At 42.8% G+C, this 21,021-nt stretch overlaps 1 protein-coding gene across 2 annotated transcripts in view; it reads right to left on the bottom strand.

Annotated features, from left to right (window-relative positions):
* The window catches only part of crebbpa (CREB binding protein a), a 49,379-nt gene that overhangs the window by 16,002 nt on the left and 12,356 nt on the right, over nucleotides 1-21,021 (bottom strand). The window contains exons 2-15 of one of the 2 annotated variants that reach the window (XM_059336095.1): nucleotides 17,404-18,110; nucleotides 13,636-13,815; nucleotides 10,949-11,204; nucleotides 8,798-8,911; nucleotides 7,227-7,490; nucleotides 5,806-5,905; nucleotides 5,545-5,682; nucleotides 5,301-5,418; nucleotides 5,018-5,189; nucleotides 4,363-4,425; nucleotides 3,845-3,966; nucleotides 1,720-1,932; nucleotides 1,067-1,369; nucleotides 584-754 (exon numbers count right to left, since the gene is read on the bottom strand). In XM_059336095.1, the coding sequence (XP_059192078.1) occupies nucleotides 584-754; nucleotides 1,067-1,369; nucleotides 1,720-1,932; nucleotides 3,845-3,966; nucleotides 4,363-4,425; nucleotides 5,018-5,189; nucleotides 5,301-5,418; nucleotides 5,545-5,682; nucleotides 5,806-5,905; nucleotides 7,227-7,490; nucleotides 8,798-8,911; nucleotides 10,949-11,204; nucleotides 13,636-13,815; nucleotides 17,404-18,110 (2,921 nt within the window). The remainder of the gene's footprint in view (nucleotides 1-583; nucleotides 755-1,066; nucleotides 1,370-1,719; nucleotides 1,933-3,844; nucleotides 3,967-4,362; nucleotides 4,426-5,017; nucleotides 5,190-5,300; nucleotides 5,419-5,544; nucleotides 5,683-5,805; nucleotides 5,906-7,226; nucleotides 7,491-8,797; nucleotides 8,912-10,948; nucleotides 11,205-13,635; nucleotides 13,816-17,403; nucleotides 18,111-21,021) is intronic. The other variant, XM_059336104.1, reaches the window with a different exon arrangement.

Genomic DNA, 21,021 nt, shown 5'->3' with positions numbered 1-21,021 from the left:
TATAACTCCGACAAGGACATTTTTAGTTAAATGAAGGTCGATCACGCCATGGCTAATACCCAATCCACTTAATAAGGTCCGTAACAGGGACGACACCACTCTGGTGCATCAAAGCACCCCTGTGCACAATCACAAAAATTCAACTAAACTTTCTTAATCTCTTTTCTAAGTGTAACAAAACCTTGATAATGCTTATCCCTAATGATGTCCACAGATAAATAGATAATTGACTCTCTTACTTTTTTGCCATGTTTAATAGAGTAATCAATTTAGGCTTCATGAAGCTTTATTTAAACTTTTTAATATGTTTGCCTGCATATGTAGAGAAGACTCATTTGAGCATGAATGCACAAATTAGTTTCTAATCTAATAAACCTTTTGTCCCCAATTCAGAACAAATAAAGTGGCTTGAACCGAGACGCACAACACCGTTCCATTCATGCTTATGTACAGGACAGGGGAAAGGCCAGGGATGTATCAAGAGAAAGGCAGAAGAGGACTGATGGGAATGGTGTATTTGTTTGGGTGAGGGACCAAACATGAACAATTATTCTTCAGAAATGCAGACATCACATCAACCCACCTCCATTTTGGGCTCAGTTTTGCCGCCAGCGGCCTCAAACTCTTGTTGTGCCTCTTTTTTGACCTCCGGTGTGGGCAGGTCTGCTCCAACATGCTGTGAGTGCAGGTCGGCGCCGGCGGCGGAGGCTGGTGTGGGCACCCGGTTATCCAGACTGGCCCCCGGTTGAGACAGCTGAAACACAAAGGAGGGAGGCAGAGAAAGAAAAAAAACAGAATGAGCTACTGGCAACAGCTCAATTTATTTTTTGCATGCAGGGCTTAAACCACAAACACAGATGAACACCTTCCGTATCGCTCCCTCAAGTTGAAAGATGCAACATTCCCATTGTGATGGATGCTACAAACAGTGGTGAAGATGCAGTTATCAGACAGAAAATTGGATGTGGATGGGATGGGTTGGTACATGGCAGTCAGAGGGATGGGATCTGCAGGGGAAGGGGAGGGGGGGGCAGAGTGGAGGGCATGCTGAGGGTCTAAGTCTCACCGGCGTGGTAGGGGGCTGAGGCGGGGGCTGCGTCTGTGCTGCTGCAGGGAGCTCCGCCTGAGTTTGGGGCTGGGTGGGGCGGGGCGGGGTGGCACCCGGGGCTGGGGCAGGGCCAGGGAGGGTGGGGGTGGAGCTGCGGCTGGAGGGCTGGGGGTGCGGCGGGTTAGTGGCTCCCCCAGCCGTGGAGGCGGAGGAGGCAGCAGGCGGAGGCGTGGTGTGCAAGGGGGTTTGGGAGGAGGCTAGCTGAGGGCCCAACGAGGGGCCAAGTGCATTCATGGGGAGGTTAGCGCTCTGCTGTTGCTGCTGGAGAGAAGGACACACACAGAGGGCAGGCGACGTACGCACACACACACACACACACATACGCACACACACACAAGATTAGCAGACAAACGTAGTCATAAGGTCAACCAGACAAACAACACCACACACAATTTGAGGTTTAGAGAGCTCCTTGTGATTGGTATGAGAACAATTCAAGAGCAATTAGTGCGTAGTATGACTGGTGAAAGTAGTTTGAGTTTGAGTTCCAGCAGCTGGTTGGAATTAGCACACCGTTGTAGATACACTATATGGGATAGCATTACTGAAATCAGTCGGTTGTTGGACTTTGTTTACTACAACTCCACACCTCTCGACTCTTTTTGTCTCACCTGGGTGACGGCAGCCTGTGCAGGTGGCTGGCCCATGCCGGGCCCCACGGTGACGTTCATGGCACCTGTTGCAGCGACTGCAGTCGATCCTGGAGGGAACTGGGTCTGCGCCAGAAACGGTCCCTGGCTGGCTGTCTGGCCCACCATGTTCCCACCACCGTGTCCGGCTATCATGCCCTGAGCCTGGGGCATCCTGGAGGGAGACATGCCCATCTACAAGGAAGGGAAAGATGATTTTACTTTGAGCGGAGTGACAGGAGTTTCCATTACAGTTTTTAAAACATTTTAATTAAATTACCATCAATTAGTATTTTTTAATGATTATTACATTTTCGGTTACTAACAGGGCTGATGAATGTTGAAATATGCAATATATTCCTTTGTGACATACAGTCATGGAAAAAAATTTAGACCATTGTTTTCTTCACTTTGTTGTTCATTTTAATGCCTGGTACAACTAAAGATACATTTGTTTGGACAAATATAATAATAACAAAAATAGCTCATAAGAGTTTAATTGAAGAGCTGATATCTAGACATTTTCCATGGTTTTCTTGATAATGATTTTGGTTAATATCAACAAAACCATGGAAAATGGCTAGATATCAGCTCTTCAATTAAACTCTTATGAGCTATTTTTAGGGCCCTAGCAGGCAACGACCTGCGAGGTCCCTATTGTATTTCGAATGATTATTTATTTTTATTTTTATTCTCGTGACGAAATGATCGCATTTTTCACTGCCTGAACATACCCCAAAACTCATGAAACTTTGAATATAAGTCATACCTGGCGAAAAATTTTATAATCTATTGTCATCCTGAATTTTCACCAATAGGTGGCGCTATAATAAAGGAAAGTGCGTTTTGGCTAATAACTCCCACATACTTTATCGCACATCCACGCGTTCACTGAGTTGTGCTGAATCTCGATATTTATATATATCTCGTGATATAGGCCACGCCCATTTTCGCCTGGAGTTTTTTTTCCGCAAATTCGCGAAATGTTGCAAACCTACTTTTTTCGAACTCCTCCTAGGCAATTTCATCGTTTTGCACCAAACTTTTCACACAGCATCTATGGACCCTCATGACAAAAAGTTATTAAAAGAATTTTGATTACCCAAAGAATACTCAAGTTATTAAATAACAACTTCCTGCAGGTGGCGCTATTATCAACACAAAACACAAAGTGTTGCATATCTCCACATTGGTGTGTCTGAATGACATGAAACTCAGGTTACGACTTCCCCATGAGCCCGAGGCTCTCCGCAAAATTTTGGCCGATGACCACTAGGTGGCGCTCTTTAAATTGAAGTATTTTATATCTCCAAATCGTTTGGTCGGATTAACACCAAACTTGGTATACTTATTGTCAATGCCCTCGTGAGGATAATCCTTGAAGATTTTATTGATCGGCCCCTAGGTGGCGCTCTGGTGGCAGTTTAATTTAATAAGTGCCACTGTGCCCAGACCATAAGACTTAACGCAATGAAATTCATAGGGGTGGTATAGCCTGGCCCCTGTAACGCACAAACCCAGACGGCAGCATGCCCCGACACGCGTGTACTGCGAGGGCCCGTTCAGTACTGCGCGCAGTCCTAGTTATTATTATTATATTTGTCCAAACAAATGTATCTTTAGTTGTACCAGACATTAAATGAACAACAAAGCAAGGAAAAACAAGGGTGGTCTAATATTTTTTTCCATGACTGTATATTCAAATGAGAACTGTACAAAGATTATATTTTATGTTCAAACTGATAAACTAGTTTATGTAAATCCATGCATTTTGTTCTATTTATATATATTTTTTTAATGGTTTTTGGTATCAGGGTTTTATCAGCCAAAACATTATGTTCTCTTCTTTACAAGTTACCTGTTTCTACTTGTACTAACAGGTCTTTGGTGTTTTTGTTCCCTCTCCACCTGGTCGTCAATCTGAAAATTCACCAGCTCATGACCTGACCAGTCAACTACATTTTTCAATAAGCCTGAGGTAGTTTGTGCAGAATTTAGTTTAGTTATTTATATTACTGTATATACGTGCGTGCGTGCGTGCGTGCGTGCGTGCGTGCGTGCGTGCGTGCGTGCGTGCGTGCGTGGTGATTTGCGTGGCCCTCCTCACCGCTGGGACGGAGCTCATGTTGATTTGCTGTGGGTGGTTCATGGGTGAGGCAGCTCGGGCTCCCATGGGCGTCTGGGATATCTGGGCGTTGGGCAGAGCCATGTGGTTGAACTGGTTGATTCCTGTAGAGAAGAGTGGAGCACAATGTTCAGCAATGGCCAAACAAAAGCAGAACTTCTACACAATAAAAGACAGTGGGGAAAGTTTTTACCTTTTTTCCTTCAGGCTGACACACAAAGTTTTAGTTTAAATTCAACTTCACGTGTGTCAATTTTCAGGCGGCTTCAGCTACAGTTAGAGTAGTTAGTAGTTGTAGTTATGCTTTGTGCAGCAGGTGTCTTCTTTAACACTGCAAAAACTTTTGTCTCTTTCTGATCTTGCTTAATTCAGACTTCAAGATAATGCAGCTTAGTACCCCCCCCATCCCCCCTCTTTCTTTGTACATCTTCCACATGTTTGTTTTATTTCTATTTTAATTTTAAAATACCATGTACAACGTGCAAACATCCACGACATACCTTGTGAAACCTGCATGCGATTCATGATCTGATTTGGCATGTTGGGCAGAGGAACAGGTCCATCTATGAAGCAGAAATAAAACTCATGAGACAAAAAAAAAAACACGCCATAGTTTCCCATTTCAGAGTTAACCATCCTGAACTTTATTCAACAATACAAGAAAAATCTAACAAGATAAATGACTTTATATAGAGCAGCTGTCTGGAATTTCAATTAAGAAACCTATGCATCATCTATAGATAAAAAGCAACCAGATGGAAATGTTTTTTATTGTCAGAAAATAAAGTACCTGACATATCAAGAAACCTTATCACAATGATACACAACATTTCATGCAGAGGCCTAGCACAACCATAGACATTAAAGGTTTATTAATCTCAGTATAAAAGGGAAAAGAAAGATCTTGTCGGGTTGAAAAATCTCTCAAAACGTCTCACGGTATTTATTGTTATCAGTATGAAGCAGCCCTCGCCGGGTAATATGTCAACTTGGCCATGCGAAGAATTATTGTTTAAGATCAACATACGTGAAACGGCATAAAGTATCTAGTATATCAAGGGCACAAATTGATGTCCAAGGTTTCCAAAACTATTTAAAGAAACTTATTTGAGCTTTTACCTGAAATTCTGTAACTCCTGTAAACATGGTACTCACTCTGTGGCCTTGGGCCGAAGGCACTGGGCTGGGGGAGGCCGGGCTGCTGGGTCCCCTGGGCGGCCAATGGTGCCTGGTTGATGATCTGCTTCTGTAGCCTTGAGCGCCTCTTCTCCTCCAGTTCCTTTTGGATTTTATAGATTTTCTCAGCAAGGAAATGGTAGTATTCATCCTGAGAGGAGGAAGAGGGTAAGTTGAAGACAGTAAAGTTGACAGAAACAATGAGCATATGGTATATTTTTGTGACAATGCAAAAAAAAAAAAAAAAAAAAAGGCTTTGTACCCGGCTGTTAGCTGACTCGTACATGTCCCCCTCAACCTTTCTGGCGTAGGCCACAAGATTCTCCATTCGTCGGTCCTTCAAAGCTGCCGGGTCAGGGGTGGGGAATATGGCTTGTACTCTGCCAGAGAAAAATGGAATTTGCAGCAATGATTATCTCCAATTTCAACAGCTGTGCCTGGAAACTTTCACGAGAGGGTCATCAACAATCATTCTGAAACTCTTCTCAGCAGGGGGATGCACTTACAGTTTGTGTACGAGGTGATTTCGCAGGTCCTGAGTGACGTGCTCGTGCCACGCTTTCCTGGTGCCGGTGGCAGAGATGGGTGCTGCTGTGGGTAGGTTGCCCATCGAGCCCACAGCTGACCCGTCTGAAAGCAGCTGACTGGAGGTGGAACAGGAGGAGGTTAGAAGTTACAGCTTTTAATTCTGTGTTTATTATAGTTTCCTGCAATGAAAGAAACGTTAAGGGTCAACAGATGCAATGTAGCTATTAGCTGGCACTGACTTGTTAGTGTTGAGTGTGTTGGGAAGGGAGTCCGTGTGCAGGTTTGTCTGATCTGAAGTGGTCACGCCCAGTGTCGCACCTCCAAGAGCCATCTGGTTACCTGTAAATACAGATCGCTGTGAGCAAACAGCACCGCCTCGATTTCAAAACCAAGCTCAGAGTATACAATATGGCCGCCATGTGTACAACTGAGGAGTACTCTGTGAAAAGAAAACACATTTAAGTAGCAGCTTGGCTTAATTAAGCAGCAGCTTGACAATCAACACTTAAATCAACAGTGTTTCTTTGATGTATTTTTTTATTTTTTTTAAGAGATATCATAATCAAGTTTGTTTTGCCCCCAATTGAGTAATTTAATATTAAGGCCTCATCCTGATTATTTTTCTTCTTCTCAAGAATATTTTTATTGAATTTTGTATCTACATAAAGAGATCAGCATGAGAATGTACAACAATCGGCATACATAACATATTGGTCAGATTTTGTAAACCCCATTAACCCCGTTCACAAGCCGCTACTATAGATATTAGAGGAAACTTGATCATCGTACAATAACAGTATTGCAATATGGAGCTGGAAGTTATGTTCTATATTTAGAGAGGAAAATGGGAAGTACATTTTTAACTAACAATAGAAAGGGATTGAGCTGATAAAGAAGAGGGGAAAAAGAAATATCGAGGTATTTCAGCATTTGAAAGTACATCAGGAAAGGCCTCCACGCCTTTTGAAACTAGCTGCACAGTTATTTAAATCAATCCAATGTAATATATACTTGACAACGAAATGCCTGCATCCAAGCTGCTCATTTAAATTGCTGTTTTTATTTTGTTTGTTTTTGCAGAATAAAGTATAAAACAAGAAATTCTTTCTGTAACCTTACTGACATTGCCACTGCCTTGAGGTAATTTCTCTCTACTTGTAAAAGTGTCCTGTACAATGTTGATTATTTTTGTCATCTTTTGCATGAATTAAATAACTTTTTTCTTTTACTCTTAATCAATTTTTGCTTGCACGTTTTCATCGTCTGCGCTGCGGTCCGTGTCTGCAATGACAGCAAAATGCAAGAAACTTTTACACTTAGCTGAAATCAAACAAGTGTACATAAATTAGGAAAATAACAAGTAATGTTTCATATTGCATTTTGCAGAGTTTTTTTAAACTGCAGGGTGGAGTGGAGGAGTGTTGACGACAGTTGCACTCGTTACATTACAGTGCACCAAAGCTTTGCAAGTTAAAACACCTGTGCGACAGCTGACGTTTAAAAAAAGGATCAGACTCTGTCTCTAAGATGCGAACGAGACATCCTAACTATTTTGTTAAATCTGTTTAAATCCGTATGTTCTTTAGACCCATTTAGGAGCCTTGCAGTTGGGTGTGTGCTGAAAGAAACTATGCAAATAAAATCAGATTGTTTGAGTTACCAAGTGCATTGATGGGTCTCATCTGCTGCGGAAGCTGCTGGGCCTGTGTGTTCTGTGTGCCTGCCGTCTGTCCCGGGCCCCCTGGGGCCCCTCGGGCCTGCCCAGTGGCCTGGCTGCTGTAGGGCAGCCCAAGTGCTTCGTAGGCTCTCTGCATGGAGCTGGGGTCTATGGGGGCTGAGGTATTGATGGTAGGAGCACTGGGCTGGCCCACACCGACTGAGGACATCGGGTTCTGGAGGCCCGTATTGGGGGAGCTCAACATGGCTGAAGAGAGAGACGGAGCCGTCAGTCCAAACACTCAGGTACAGTCATATTAAATATACAGGTCAGCGGTTTGAAATGGTTTTTATCTTTATCTTTTATCTTGCTTACTCTACTGTTGCACCAGTTAGAGTATGACAATGAAATGCAACTGTTTACAATTTGTGCCAAGCCCAGTAAATATGTAGAAAAATCTGTTTTTAGTGAAAACATGGCAAAACATGGTAGAAAAACCGGTAGTACCAAATACCTAGTGAACACACTTAGACCTCTGGCAAAACGAAGCCGCATGGCAGCACGATACAGTGAGAACATAATGTAAGGCTAAACACTTTAAAAAGCAGTGAACTGAATACATGCATAAATCCCTTCAGGGGACAGAGCATTAGCATATTTTTCAGGGTTCAGGCTTTGGTCGGGCAAAACAGCTCCCAGTTTGTGCAAAGACAAAAATCGGAGGAGGCAGAACAAAGAAATACTGCACTCTGCTTGTGTTGGCAGGAGTGACACAAGCCTCGGCGTCATGTTCTTTAACATGCAAGCCAAACAGGGACAGACCAACGATGGAATGCTTTAAGTGATGAAAGATGCTGAGCAGAGTGGTGAAGTAAAGAAAAAATACAGAGGGAACAAAAAACAAGGAGAGAAAGCTTTAAAGCAACTAATGCAAGTAATCCAGAGAAGAATGGAAAAGATGGTTGGGCATAAAAGACCAGACTGTGAACCAGAGACAACAGTTACATGGAGAGCGAGAAAAACTAAAAAACATAAAGGAAAACAGTTTTAGTATGAGGCAGAGTGAGTGTCAAACTCGGCTCTGTTCTAGTGGGGAGTAGCAGTAAACAGCCAATGGCTCAGCGGGACACCTCTAGCACACGGTCTGTTTCCTCCCTCTCTCCCTCCATCACACTACTATCCCTCCTGTGTGTCAGATTACAAACTGAGCAGGACCACACTCCTACTCACTGAGGGCTTTTAGTCATTGTGAAGGAGCACAAACGCAGAAATGAATGGCCTGAATGTTAAAACATACACACAAACATCTGGTTTCAACAAAGCAGCTCTAACTCGTTCTAAGGCCGCCAATATGGAGTACTGGAGCTCAATATGCCGGCATAATCTCCCGTAATGACTGAGATACAGACTGAGGCCTTTGTAAGACGAACACAGAGCTCGCCATGTCTCGATGTCCCGCTTATTCAACACAGTCAATGGAAGTAATTCAGCCTTGTGTTTGGTGTCTGTGGTGATTACGAGCAACATAACAATGGTCAAGCAGCAGCGGCCCGGAGCCTGCAACATGCACTTACGCTGCTGGGTGCGTTTGTCACTGGCGTTCTTCAGCGGCAGGCATACAGGACAGTCGTGTCGTGTGCAATTTTTCCAGTGGGAGATGATCTGTCTGGACGACGCACAGTGAGCCACTGCAGAGAAAAAGAGAAAGAGAGAGAGCAACAGGGTTTAGACACTTGATGCTGACAGTTTGCCGTATTTGGTCACCACACTGGGAATGATCAATATGACATCAAATTTACCTTGAAATAACAAATGTTACAATGGCTGTTTTCCAACACTTTTTACACTCTGCTTCATTTTGTATTATTATATTATATTACGGTATATATTATTATTATTTTGTTCTATATCAAAGTGTGCACACATGACCAATACAGCATCTTTTTTCTGAATCCGCAAATACAGCAACAGTGTTTCCAAAAAATGTAAGTTGCATTCTGAAACTTATGCCTAATTTCCACTTCATGGTTCAGTTTGACTTAGCTCACTCCTGGTACCAGGCAATAAGGGACATTAGTAAAATGTATTGGACTTGAGACAGATGGACAGCCAGAGCTTACGAGAGAAACTAGAGAAAATAAATATGCTTGTACATAACTCAAAGATCTCAAGTTCAGCTCACTGCACTAATTTCCACTCTTGAAAGGCTGTCGGTTTGGCCCAGCTGAAAGGAAACTTTACCGTATTTCCTAGTGCGTGACTGAACAAACTGAGGCGCTCCATTTCATCAGTGGCCAGACTAATGTGCTAGCAGCTAATCTGACAAGAAATCCCCAGCAGGCTAAAATCAGCCCTGCTAGCTGCTTGGCACTTCTAAATATTAGCCCATATACAATTACTACCTGGCTTCCAGCTCTAAGGGCTATGCACAAATAAACACAATTAAATTTTATTATCTTTGTAAGAACGCCAATACTACTGGCGAACACTCAAACGTACTAGAGCCATCATGTTGGTGGCTCTTTGTAGATTTAGTGAGCAGCGATGAACAACGGAAAGAGCTCAGATTGAGGTCCAAAGCAAATCCAAGCACCAGTTATACCGCAGACTCCAAGGTCCCTCAGGTGAAATTGAACTAACAGACATCAGATAAATCTGAAATCTTAGAGATGATAACTATGTTGGGCATGAGGGAATGAGCCAGCATGCAGGAAGCAGAGACATAGACTCCTTCACACTTCTGGCCTTTGAGTATGTTTGGCTTGAAATTTAACTTTAACTATTTAGTCCAAAGCCAGAGCAAAGACATGGAGCCAAATTTGAATCAGAGTAGCTTGTGGGAACTTTTCACTAAAGCAATGTTGGTGCAGACACAGGAAAGACAGGAGCAGGGGCCAGTGGCTCAACAGAAGACTGAAACACAATAAACTGAAGGCCACCCAACCATCATGTTGACTGATTAGAAACACTGGAGGCAATCTAGCTTAATTATAAGTAATTTGCACCACTGTCCAGTTGGTGGCGTGTGTATATTAATAAGCTATGGCAGATTTTGTCACACTGTCCAAAGTTCAGGTTTGCAATAACTTACACTTTTTAATTGAGATGTTAGATATTGTGCCTTAAACATAAAACAATAATCGGGAATCGGGCTTGTAACTGGAGAGTCGCCGGTTCGAATCCCGGTACTGACAGGTCTAGGACTGAAGTGCCCTTGAGCAAGGCACCTAACCCCCCTGCACAGCTCCCCGGGCGCAGTAATGTGCTGCCCACTGCTCCTTGCATGGTGTGTTAACTTGTGTGTGAAAAAAGGATGGGTTAAATGCAGAGGTTGAATTTCCACATTGTGGGATTAATAAAGTAATCTTCTTCTTTCTTCTTAATGAGTGCCATTTTTATATATCCAGGAGAGGTGGTTGTGTGATCTGTGTCATCTCTAAATGCTGCCATTAAAATGTCTTTTTAAAACTAAGCTGAGGATTTTACAAAAGATCCTGATATCAAATAACCAGAATGTATTTCTTTACTCTGTCAAGATTGGAATTAATATTGATTAAAAAACTAGAAAGGACTGAGTTTATGTTGTCTCAACCCTTTAATAATATAACCACACAGCAGCAAAGTCTCAATCAGTAAAAAGGGCTGCTGACTTCTTCACACTTTTCAACCGCAGGATATTATTCAATTGATTTAATTATCTGATAGGTTCAAATACTCCAACTCACCCTGGCAGGACTTGCCGGCCTGGCAGTGGGTCATGTGGTTGAGGACGTTCTTCATGGTGCGGCAGTGAGGCAGGGCGCAGGCCCTTACCTCCCCGTTGGCCTGCTCCCGTCGCTGGCACTTGTGTGCGTGAAGCAGCAGGACCAGCTGCTGCTGGATCAGTTTGCGCTTCTCTGGGTCAGCTGTGGGGCCTGCCGAAGGCACTGCCACACCTCCGCCGCCGGCCAGTGGGAGCAATGCCGCCTGCTGCTGGGGCTGCTGCATGGTTGACAAAGAAAAGAAGACCACGATTAAAATGATTTTTAGAACGTAACCAGTCTGATCTTTATTGAAGCGTGAAAGAACAAATTTAAATTGTATACAGGAGAGAACATGTTTTCACCAATCCTAAAAAATGTCATGATACACCAGTTAATTTGATGATTCTTCCCCATGTGTCATTATCAGCATGTTAAACACCAGGAGCTGCTCATATTATTATTACTATTATTATTATTATTATTTTATCTTAAGTGAGACACGAGTTATGGCTGTTCAAAATCTAAACACTTTAGGTTTCCACGTTTAGGCGGCAAATCAGTCTCCACATTGACGAACTACATAAAAATGCTCTTACATGTATTTGTTAGTGATAAAAACCGAATATAATTTTCTACAAAAACATAACCCTATGTAAGAAATTATTCTGAAAAAGGAGTACTTCCTTTTGATACTGTAAAGAGTTTGTTGACAATATTTAAGTACTTTTACTTATGTAACATCTTGAATTCAGGACACTTTTACCTGACAGGAGAATTTTTAGACTTCAGGATTTCTACTTTTACTTATGTAAATGATCTCAGTACTTCTCTCACACACAGTGTGGTCATTCAGCAAGCTAAGTACAGGACAAGACGAGTGATAATACAGCAATTTTACTTCAACAGTTAATCATTGTCGAATATGGTTAATACTGAAACTAGGGCTGCATGATTAATCAAATTTAAATCGTGAACACGATTTTGGCTTTCCACGATCAAATTCATGTGATCGAGCGATATTTAAAATGTATCATAACGTTCATAGAACGCTCTGTATTAAAGGGTTTTTTTTGTTTTTTGTAAAGCAGATCTAGCACTCCGTGAACTACTGTCTGATCGCATGCCTCCATGAGCCAATCAGAGCCATTCCCTGCACAGCACAGCTTAGTTTCTTGGATGCAGACAGTCACAGATGACAAAGTAACGTGGGGGAAAATGTTACATCAGGTAGCAGCACAGCTACTCTGGCTGCTACTCGCAGAGAGTCAGTGTTTTTTCGACGCCCACTATCTGTCCGCTGGTGGGAGTGTGCTCACCTGTGTGCATGTATATGTGTATTGGAGCGCAACCACGTAGAAACAGAAATGACATGCGGCTGTGTAAAAAAGATAAATAACATAGGGCTCTTTAGACTGTTTAATAAAATGACAAGGTATAGATCTGTTCGAAATAAAAGATAACCTTCCATGACTTCTATTGTGATTTGGTGCTGTATAGATTTTTTTTAAACAAAATTACCCCCCTCCCTTAATATAATGGTAGGGGAAACACTGCTTATTGTGCTAATGTGTGTGAATATGTTATTATTAATAACAATAGTAGCCTAAAATAGCAACTGTTATCTTTACTACAGCGTTGAGAACCCATTAGTTAAACTAACCTATTTTGGTAAATCAACAAAATAATCAAGATCATTAATCGTGAACTCAATATTGATCAAAATATTTATGATTATCATTTTGGCCATAATCGCGCAGCCCTGAGTGAAACAATGATTTTAGATGTACGTTGTTAGAGTTGAAGGGTTGGACACAGATCTGCAACTCATCAAGATAGATCAGCATGTTTAGTAATAATTATGGTTGCCCCCCCCCCCCCCGTGGTGTAGTTCGCTAAAGGATAATGTTAGCTGCATTAACGCTTCAAACATCATTAAAGCGGTGTTCATTTATGAAGATTATCCTGCTGAACACAACGTGTCATCATCAGAAACGTGTGTTCTTCCCAGAGCTTATTTTCTGCAACGATCCAAAATCCAATGCAAAAACCCATAGGCGAATTCTCAATGGGCCCCGTGGCGATGCTAACTTCCGGGTTGGCCGACAAAAATATGTAGTTTTGTCAGCTCTCTATAGTTATGTAGTCTGGGCTCAAAAGTGTGGTCCAGGGTTCTAGAAATCATCTGTGCATGTAGGGGGCGTGGCCTCAGCAGCCCTGCAGTACGCAGTGTGCTATGTGCATGTGATTGAGGAATAGCAGAGATATTCAAGAGTTCTTGCATGAAATCTGGTTGTTTTACGATTATGCTAGAATATATTTCCCCACTATATTTAAGTTCCATGTTATGTTTATTCCCCATTAATTCCCATAAACTCAATTAATTCCCATGGAAAGTTTCCAACTTTGAAAACTCTCTAATAATTATAAAATCTATGACTATCATTTTTAGCCTGAACGTTCTGGCCAATGCAACAGTGAAGCAATGACTTTATTTTGTCAAAAATAAACTGGTAACTTTGAAATATAATTCTGAAATAGTGCATATTACTGTTCACGCCTCCATGACTTGTACCGCCAATATAGGTTGAACGTCATGTGTTTTAACATGTGTCTAATAACATTTGTGTTATCATCTGTATGCTAATGTCTCAATATGTGTACAAACTAACCATGTTTGACACGCTTGTGACAGCGGCCCCTTTGAGCTCATTGGGGAAGGGTGGCAGGCTGTTGGCAAGTGCAGCCTTGTTCTGGAGCTGCTGCTGAGGGTTTAGCTGCTGGCTGGGCCCTGTGGCACCTTGACCGTAGGGCTGGGCCCCAAAAGGACCCCCATTGCTGCCCAGGCCCATCTGGAAACAGACATATGATAATATATTAATTTAGCAGCATTGTTTCTACACACTGACAGTGCAATCTACTGTTTAGGAGCTTGGTCAGGGAGTTAATAACTTAAATAATACAAATATTAAAGATGTATCTCTAGCCGTCACACCATTTGTTTGTCATTTAATCATTAACATCCAACTATTTCCTAACTAGCAGACAACATCTATGTGAAAACTATGAGGCCTCATTAGCTAAGCTAAATCAGACGCAGCACACAGGCACAGTTGATTATGTTTTTACAAGTCTGGATGTAATGACAGATTACACCTGCATTTGTCAAAACAGCACAAACAGGCCAAAAAAAAGAATCCGCCTTCATTTCATTGCCAATTTGTCACTACATACTCTGGCTGTGCCAGGATGACTGTGCTTGGTTTGGTCTAAACCAGTCCATGCTCTGGCACCGTGACAGCTCAGCATGTCACCAGCTATTGGCAGGAGGGATTCCTACTGCCCTGGACAACAGAAACATTTCCAACATTTTTGCCCCTCCTCCACCGCTACCTCCCTTCTCCTCCCAAGCTAGCCGGTGGTACAGTTTGCTACCAGTGGAACGAAAACACAAACCTGTAGGGCTGCAAACGCTTTTCCCCTAATTAGGACTCTCTAATTAACTTACTGCATTAAGGAAGGCAAGGTGTACTGTAAGAGTTTCAAAATTATTCCAATTCATATCATGACTGTCATATCAACCATGTTGCCCAGCCCGATGTGACATAAGAGTATCTGTATAAAAATCTGACCGGTAAGAGATTTGAGGTAGCTCAGCCTTTAATATCCAGTGCTTGAAACATCACACGCATGGTAGTGCACATAGAAATTGAGTTGACTGACTGATTGCAATGACTTATTGACAAAATATACATGAAAAATATACAAAATTTATAAATCTATGCATCTCCTCTCCAGGTTCCATCATATCTTAGCTGGGAAATAATTATGGGATGTGCATCTATTTGTGCCCGTTACAGTTATGATATTTAAAGTGTTCAAAAAGCATGAAGGAAGACTTGCATCTGAGCAATAATTTTAAAAAAAATTATATTTTTATTTTATAACATTATATTGCAAAATATATAATAAATAACTTGTTGAATATCTAAAATGAGAAGTTCTAATATGATAAAACTGTGTCCATAACAGGTTGGTTGAAAATGGATGGATTTCTGCTCAAAATCTTGAATTTGACCATGAGGCGTTTCACTACACATTATCATATTCAAATTATTTTTAGCACAATGAAAATATCGTAATTATTAAACTCTAATAAGTTAAATGAAATGTGCTATTGAATCCTGTTGGGAATCCCAGATTATGAACATAATGAAAATAATTTTGCTTTATAGTTCGGAAAAAACGTTCGGGGGAAAGTTGGCTCCATTTACATTGTACCATACACAATTTGTTTGTACTTAAACGGTCATAAAAAAAATCCTTAACAGGTCTGCGCAAAACTTCAATGAGTCCTGTTCAGAATGACCCTGACTATGAAAATGTAAGATTTTAACTTTACCTTCTCACATCAGACGAATTGGAAAAGTTTGCAATCCTTAAAGAAAGGACAAATACGCCAAATGGTGCAGGTAAAAAATGCTTTGGTACAGGTTAAAAACAATTTGATTGCATTCCGTTTTAAAAGTTACTTGTACCAGTGTATGTAAAAAGAAATAAAAAAAACGTATTAATGGCAATATTGAATTTACAAGAATTTTGCCTCAGTGAGACAGGTACTTTTATTTAAGAGAGATACATTTCACTGGATCAACGAGTTAATTTATCTACTTTAGTTTCTCAGTTAAATTTCCAGAAAATCAATTTATGTGAGTTTACCCACATCACCCACCCTCAGCAACAAGCATGACAGCATACATTAAGATGTGAGGCCCTAGGGGGAATAAAATCCTTGTTAGTACCATGCTTTACACACTGATCAACTTGCCGCCTCTCTCTCAACCACGGAGCTGCTGGGAGACCAGACCCAACTCTGCCATGCCAGGCCGTATCCCCTCAGGCTGTTGACACCGCTCCAACAGACCAGATAAAAAAGACCCAGCTGAGTCGACCAGACACTGGCAGCCTTTCAACACAGCTGAGCAGGCGGACACACACAGTTACGCACACACAAGCGCACACCCCCTCTGCTATGCTCTTCCCATTCAGTCCCCCGCTCTCTGACACACTCCACACATCGGCAGGCAGGACAGCAGCCAACTATCATCTCAGTGCTCTGCTGCCAGGCCAGACTATACAGCTGAGCTGCCCTCCCTCCTTCTTCCTTCACTGCACTCGCCCTCTGTCATTCTAACTGATTAAGTGGTTTACAATACCCGTCTTTCCCTATGTGACTGACAGGGCAAGCAGCCATCCAACAAGCCAGAGAAAGCGAGGGGAGTGTTCATGCATATGCAGTAACAAAGGAGCGCGGGGCGGGAAGGAGTGACAGCAGCCTCTGACCAACACAAATGGCCAGAAAGAGATTTACAACCTGCGATTAAAGCACAATAGAGGAAGCCACACACAAAGACTTGGTCTGGTGGGTTTTATTTCTAGAGCAGTTGGTGACATGATAATCACAGGAGACCGGCTAAGCTTACAACACACACACACACACACACACACACACACACACGCACACACACACACGTGTGCCTTTTCCTGCATATGCCGACAGTCATCAGTACATCAGCTTTTAATCTTCCTTGTGGTTAAAGCAAGTGTGCATACTCTATTTGAGAATAAATCTCGACACACACATTCACTATCTCTCCAAGTGTCTTTTCAGTAACTCGCAGCATCTGTCTATCTGTTGTGGTTACGTACGGCTTCAGAGTTTTGGCTCCGACACACAGCCAGTAAAATAGACGGTTTCCTATTGATTTCCTGTGAAACCGCACTGGTGGCAAGCTTACATATAAGCAGCCAATGACACTATGAACTCACACGCGCACATAATTTCCCAAGAACAATCATAACAATGACTGAGCAGTTGACAGCAGTGTCAATATTAGTTCCTTGCCAAGCTCTAGAGTGGAGCTGCCAAGTGTGGAGTATACATTTCGTTTCTGAACAATCCAAGCACAGAAAATGGGCGAAGAGAGAGGGAAAACTGTGCAGAAGAACCAACAGAGCAGCCAGAGAGTCTACAGATACACATGTATACACGGCGCATGCAAAAAAAGGAGCAATTTGGCATGTGGGCCAAGTCATTTGAGACAAAGCGCTGAGTGGAGTTATGGCCAGTCACGGAGCATCTCCACTCTCATTAACCAGCCAATTAAAAGCTACATAAAGCTGAGCTCTAGCAATTATCACATACTCACAAATGCTTTTCAAAAATGAACCACCATGGCCCCACTCTTAATATGAGGACTGAGCTTGATTGATTATATGATTGTTGATAACTGAGCCAGTTTGCCATATAACTGGAGCTGTTGTCAGAGGCAGAGCAAAGAGTCTTTAAGTTAAAATGTGCCAAGTGAAAACATGTTTCTTGTATACCCCGATACATTCTTGCTGCAAAATGCAAAATTGAAAAATAGTTTGTGACTCACCTTGTTCATGTTGCCTGCCTGCTGGGCTGCACCGAGGGTGCTGTGAGCCCCCATCTGCTGCCCTCCCTGGGTGAGTGTTTCTGCCAATGCACTCCCTGCTCCTCCTGGTCCTGGAGCAGCTCCCTGCATTGTTGATGCCTGGTACTGCATGCCTGCTACTCCTGCTCCCCGTCCTCTCCCAGCTTCAGGTACAAGACCGCCATTCATCACCTGCCCAGGTTGGGACTGCCCACCCTGGGCCAGGAGCCCAGCATGGCCCTGGCTATTGTTAATCATGGCCTGGTTGAAACCTGTTGTGTTCAAGCCCATTGTTGCAGTGTTATTGTTGTTGTTCTGTCCTGCTACTCCAGTTGGTGTTCCAGCTTTTTGGGCCTGGGGGGACGGGTGGTTGTTGGGGGAACCTTGGCCAAGGGGGCTCTTTCTCAGTGGTGTGCCCAGCTGAGGCCCCATACCGCCTGGCTGAGGGCTAGCTGAGTTCAGCCCTGCACCTGTGATACTGGAGGTGCTACCTGCTCGAAGGAGCTCTGAGAGCTGCTTGTGCTTGGCGGCCGCATCCGGTACAACAGGTGCTCCACCTGGCCCACCAGCCCCAGGTGCTGCTCCTACATTTGAGGGCATTCCACCCATCAGGCTCAGATCGCCTCCATTAGGAATCAACTCATCTGGAAGGTCATTCTCCAAATCATCCCAGGATAGTGAGCCCAGATCTAGGAGAGAAGGAAAAAAGATTAATTTGATCAGATTTTAGGGTGTGCCACACTGTACCACTTTGAAAATGTTGCATATAATCATTTCAGTAAGACATTAATTGTCCTAAACCAACTGCCTTTGTTGTCCATCAAAAAATCCTGTAGAAGAGGCTTTACTTGTCTAAATACACATAACTGTAGGTGTCATATCAAACAAATATCCTCTTGAGCCTTGTTTATTCTGTACGACACACCCTGGTCTCCATAGATGGCACGCAAAATACAAGCGTGAACAAATGCTCACCATTTACATGTTGTTTGTTGCAGTATAGAATGAGCAAAAAGTCAACAAGTGTTAATAGAAAAGAAACTTCTCAATGCCAAGGAGCAGCTGCAATTAACTGTAAACTCATCTAAAATATTTATAAAGAAAGGAGTCAAATATCTGGGACAACAGATAAATTGGTCTTCTTTCTAATATCCTGGTATTCACTACAGGAAAAATGTACACAAGCTCCACAGGCACCTAGATACAAAAGTTCAAAGGTGCACTGAAACAAAATGTAGAACTGCCACGCTTGACGCAAGATACGTGAGGACATTGTTTTTGGCACCGGGAACACTACGGAGAGCACAAGTCTTGCTTTATTCACTCCAAATGTTCACATTCACGAACATTCTCCATTATTGGTTAATAATGAGCCAACACACTAACTGGTTTTGCACTGTGGCCTTGTCCCTGCAGCACAAGACAAGACGAGATGCAGCACGATAATAAGAGCGTCGCTACTGGCTGACAAACATAGTGTGACAAGAGAGAGAATCCAGCAGCACTCAGGGTTCCTGCTGGATGGAGGAGGAATATTTATGTCACACCATCCAGAGGTGTGAGCATAATGCTGAGAGCCTGGGGAGCCACGATTTGTTTGAGATGAAGTGACTGAGACAGCAAGTAAAAATGGAAGGTGTGTGTGCTTTAGGGCTGTCCTCGACCACCAAAACCACCTCTCTGACTAATCAATTATATTTATATGTTGTCTTCCACTGGGGGATGTCACTGCATGCATGTCATGTTAATTGGTTTAATGTCATTAATACTGTCCCAACCATTAGTTACCATAAGAGTGTTGTATTCAGTGTATGCAGTATGTTATAGCTAGAAAGAAGAAAATTATATATGTCATATTATATGTCATATATTCTTCCAAATCATGATACTTGGGTGAAGATTCGATATGTTCTTGTGTTGCTGAGTTGCAACATCCGCTGTATTGGCCATGTGTTAACTATGTGTTAATTTACATTGTGCAGGCAGAGTTCTATGCTGTGGCTCTGCTGCTGCTGGAGCAAACACTTTGGACAACAGATGCTACAATTATAAACAAAGTATTGATAACTCAAGTATTTATTTGATGATTGAGTTGGTGCTGAACTGTAAAAGTGAAGAGCTAACCACAGCTAGCAAAGTTGCTTTAACCACGGACTGTTGGACCACCTTAACAGCAGAGCGCTACATAACCATCACCTGCCACTACATTGAAAATTAACTCTGGGGTCCTGCTGCCTCAATGTCTGCCACACAGGCATACATCGGATGTCTCGCAGAAAAAATGAACAAAGCTGTAGAGCAGTGGGGACTGACGGACAGAGTTACAACAACCCATATGTCCACAACAATGCAGCCAACAGTCTGACCACAGTCCGCTGGGTGTCCATCGCCCGCTATGCTCACACCCTCCAGCCAGCCATTAATGATAGATTTGAACTATATGTGTATCGGGTTAAATCTGTGGCTGGCAAGCTGGTTAGCCACTTCAATCAGAGCACCATGGCAAGCTAAGCTCTACAGAGTTAACAGCAGCAAACGGGTCTCACAAACCACCGGTTTATCCAATCTAGTAAACCATGATGGAAATCGGTTTGTGAAATGTTTGATCAACTGGTGGAGCAGCGATGGGCTGTTGTTGCCGTCCTCTCTGACTGAACAGTGACCAAGCTTCAGGATGCCATTGATGTCATCTCCCGCCATGATCGCACCACTGTTGGACCCTAACCATAAGCACATGAGCTTTGCGACACAAACACAGAATGGCTGCAAATGCCGAACTGATTGAACTAGCATGAGAAGCTGTAGTGGAAGCGGTTGTCCCACAGACTGTTGGAGACAGACCAGCGGAAGATATAGGCACGGACGAGTAATTCTGTCTCATTGATAACTGAAGTAACACAACCTCAACAGTACAGCACCTTAAGTGTTTAAATGCTGAGCTTTATCAGAGTGCCAGCTCAGTGGCATTCAGTTGCATTACAAACCCTCCCAAAATGACACTAGTGTAATAAAATGCTGTCTTAATTATCAAACAGCCTTCTCAGTTCTACGTGTGTTTCTTTGACAATGATTTCATGTGATACTAGGGATGGGTACCGAATTCTGTACTTTTATAGGTACCGACCGAATTCCGTCGGTACTACCGAGTACCGATTCATGTAAAATCAAACGGTACCATGTTTCGGTATCTAAACGGCGTTACCTTTAAACTGATCATTGATTTCAACCCGTTTTCATTTGACGTCTTTGATTAACAAGCGTGCTGACGATCGCACTATTTTTATTAATTTATTTACCTCCTCGTCTGGTCCTGTCTGCTCACCGCGGCCGCTAGCTGCTGCCCTCTTCCACCACGGAGCAGAGACCAACAGCCGGCTCTAGGTCTTCTAGCCGCCAGCTGCTATCTCTCCAATGTCTCTACCCGGGCTTGGCCTTCGTCTGCCTCCAGATTAGACCTTCCTTAGTCCGTTTGCTCTCTCCATTAATCCGTAGACTAGTCATTAGCAGCTAGCTGCTGCATCTCTGGTCCTCCGCTAATACTCCGCTCTTCAACCCAGGAATATTACCTGCCACTTTACTCCAAACTGCCTCGCTGAAATT

This window comes from Centropristis striata, chromosome 1, assembly GCF_030273125.1.
Source record: "Centropristis striata isolate RG_2023a ecotype Rhode Island chromosome 1, C.striata_1.0, whole genome shotgun sequence".
Classification (NCBI taxonomy): Eukaryota; Metazoa; Chordata; class Actinopteri; order Perciformes; family Serranidae; genus Centropristis; species Centropristis striata.
Note: the sequence above shows the minus strand (reverse complement) of the source record. Positions and strands in the feature narration are given on the sequence as shown.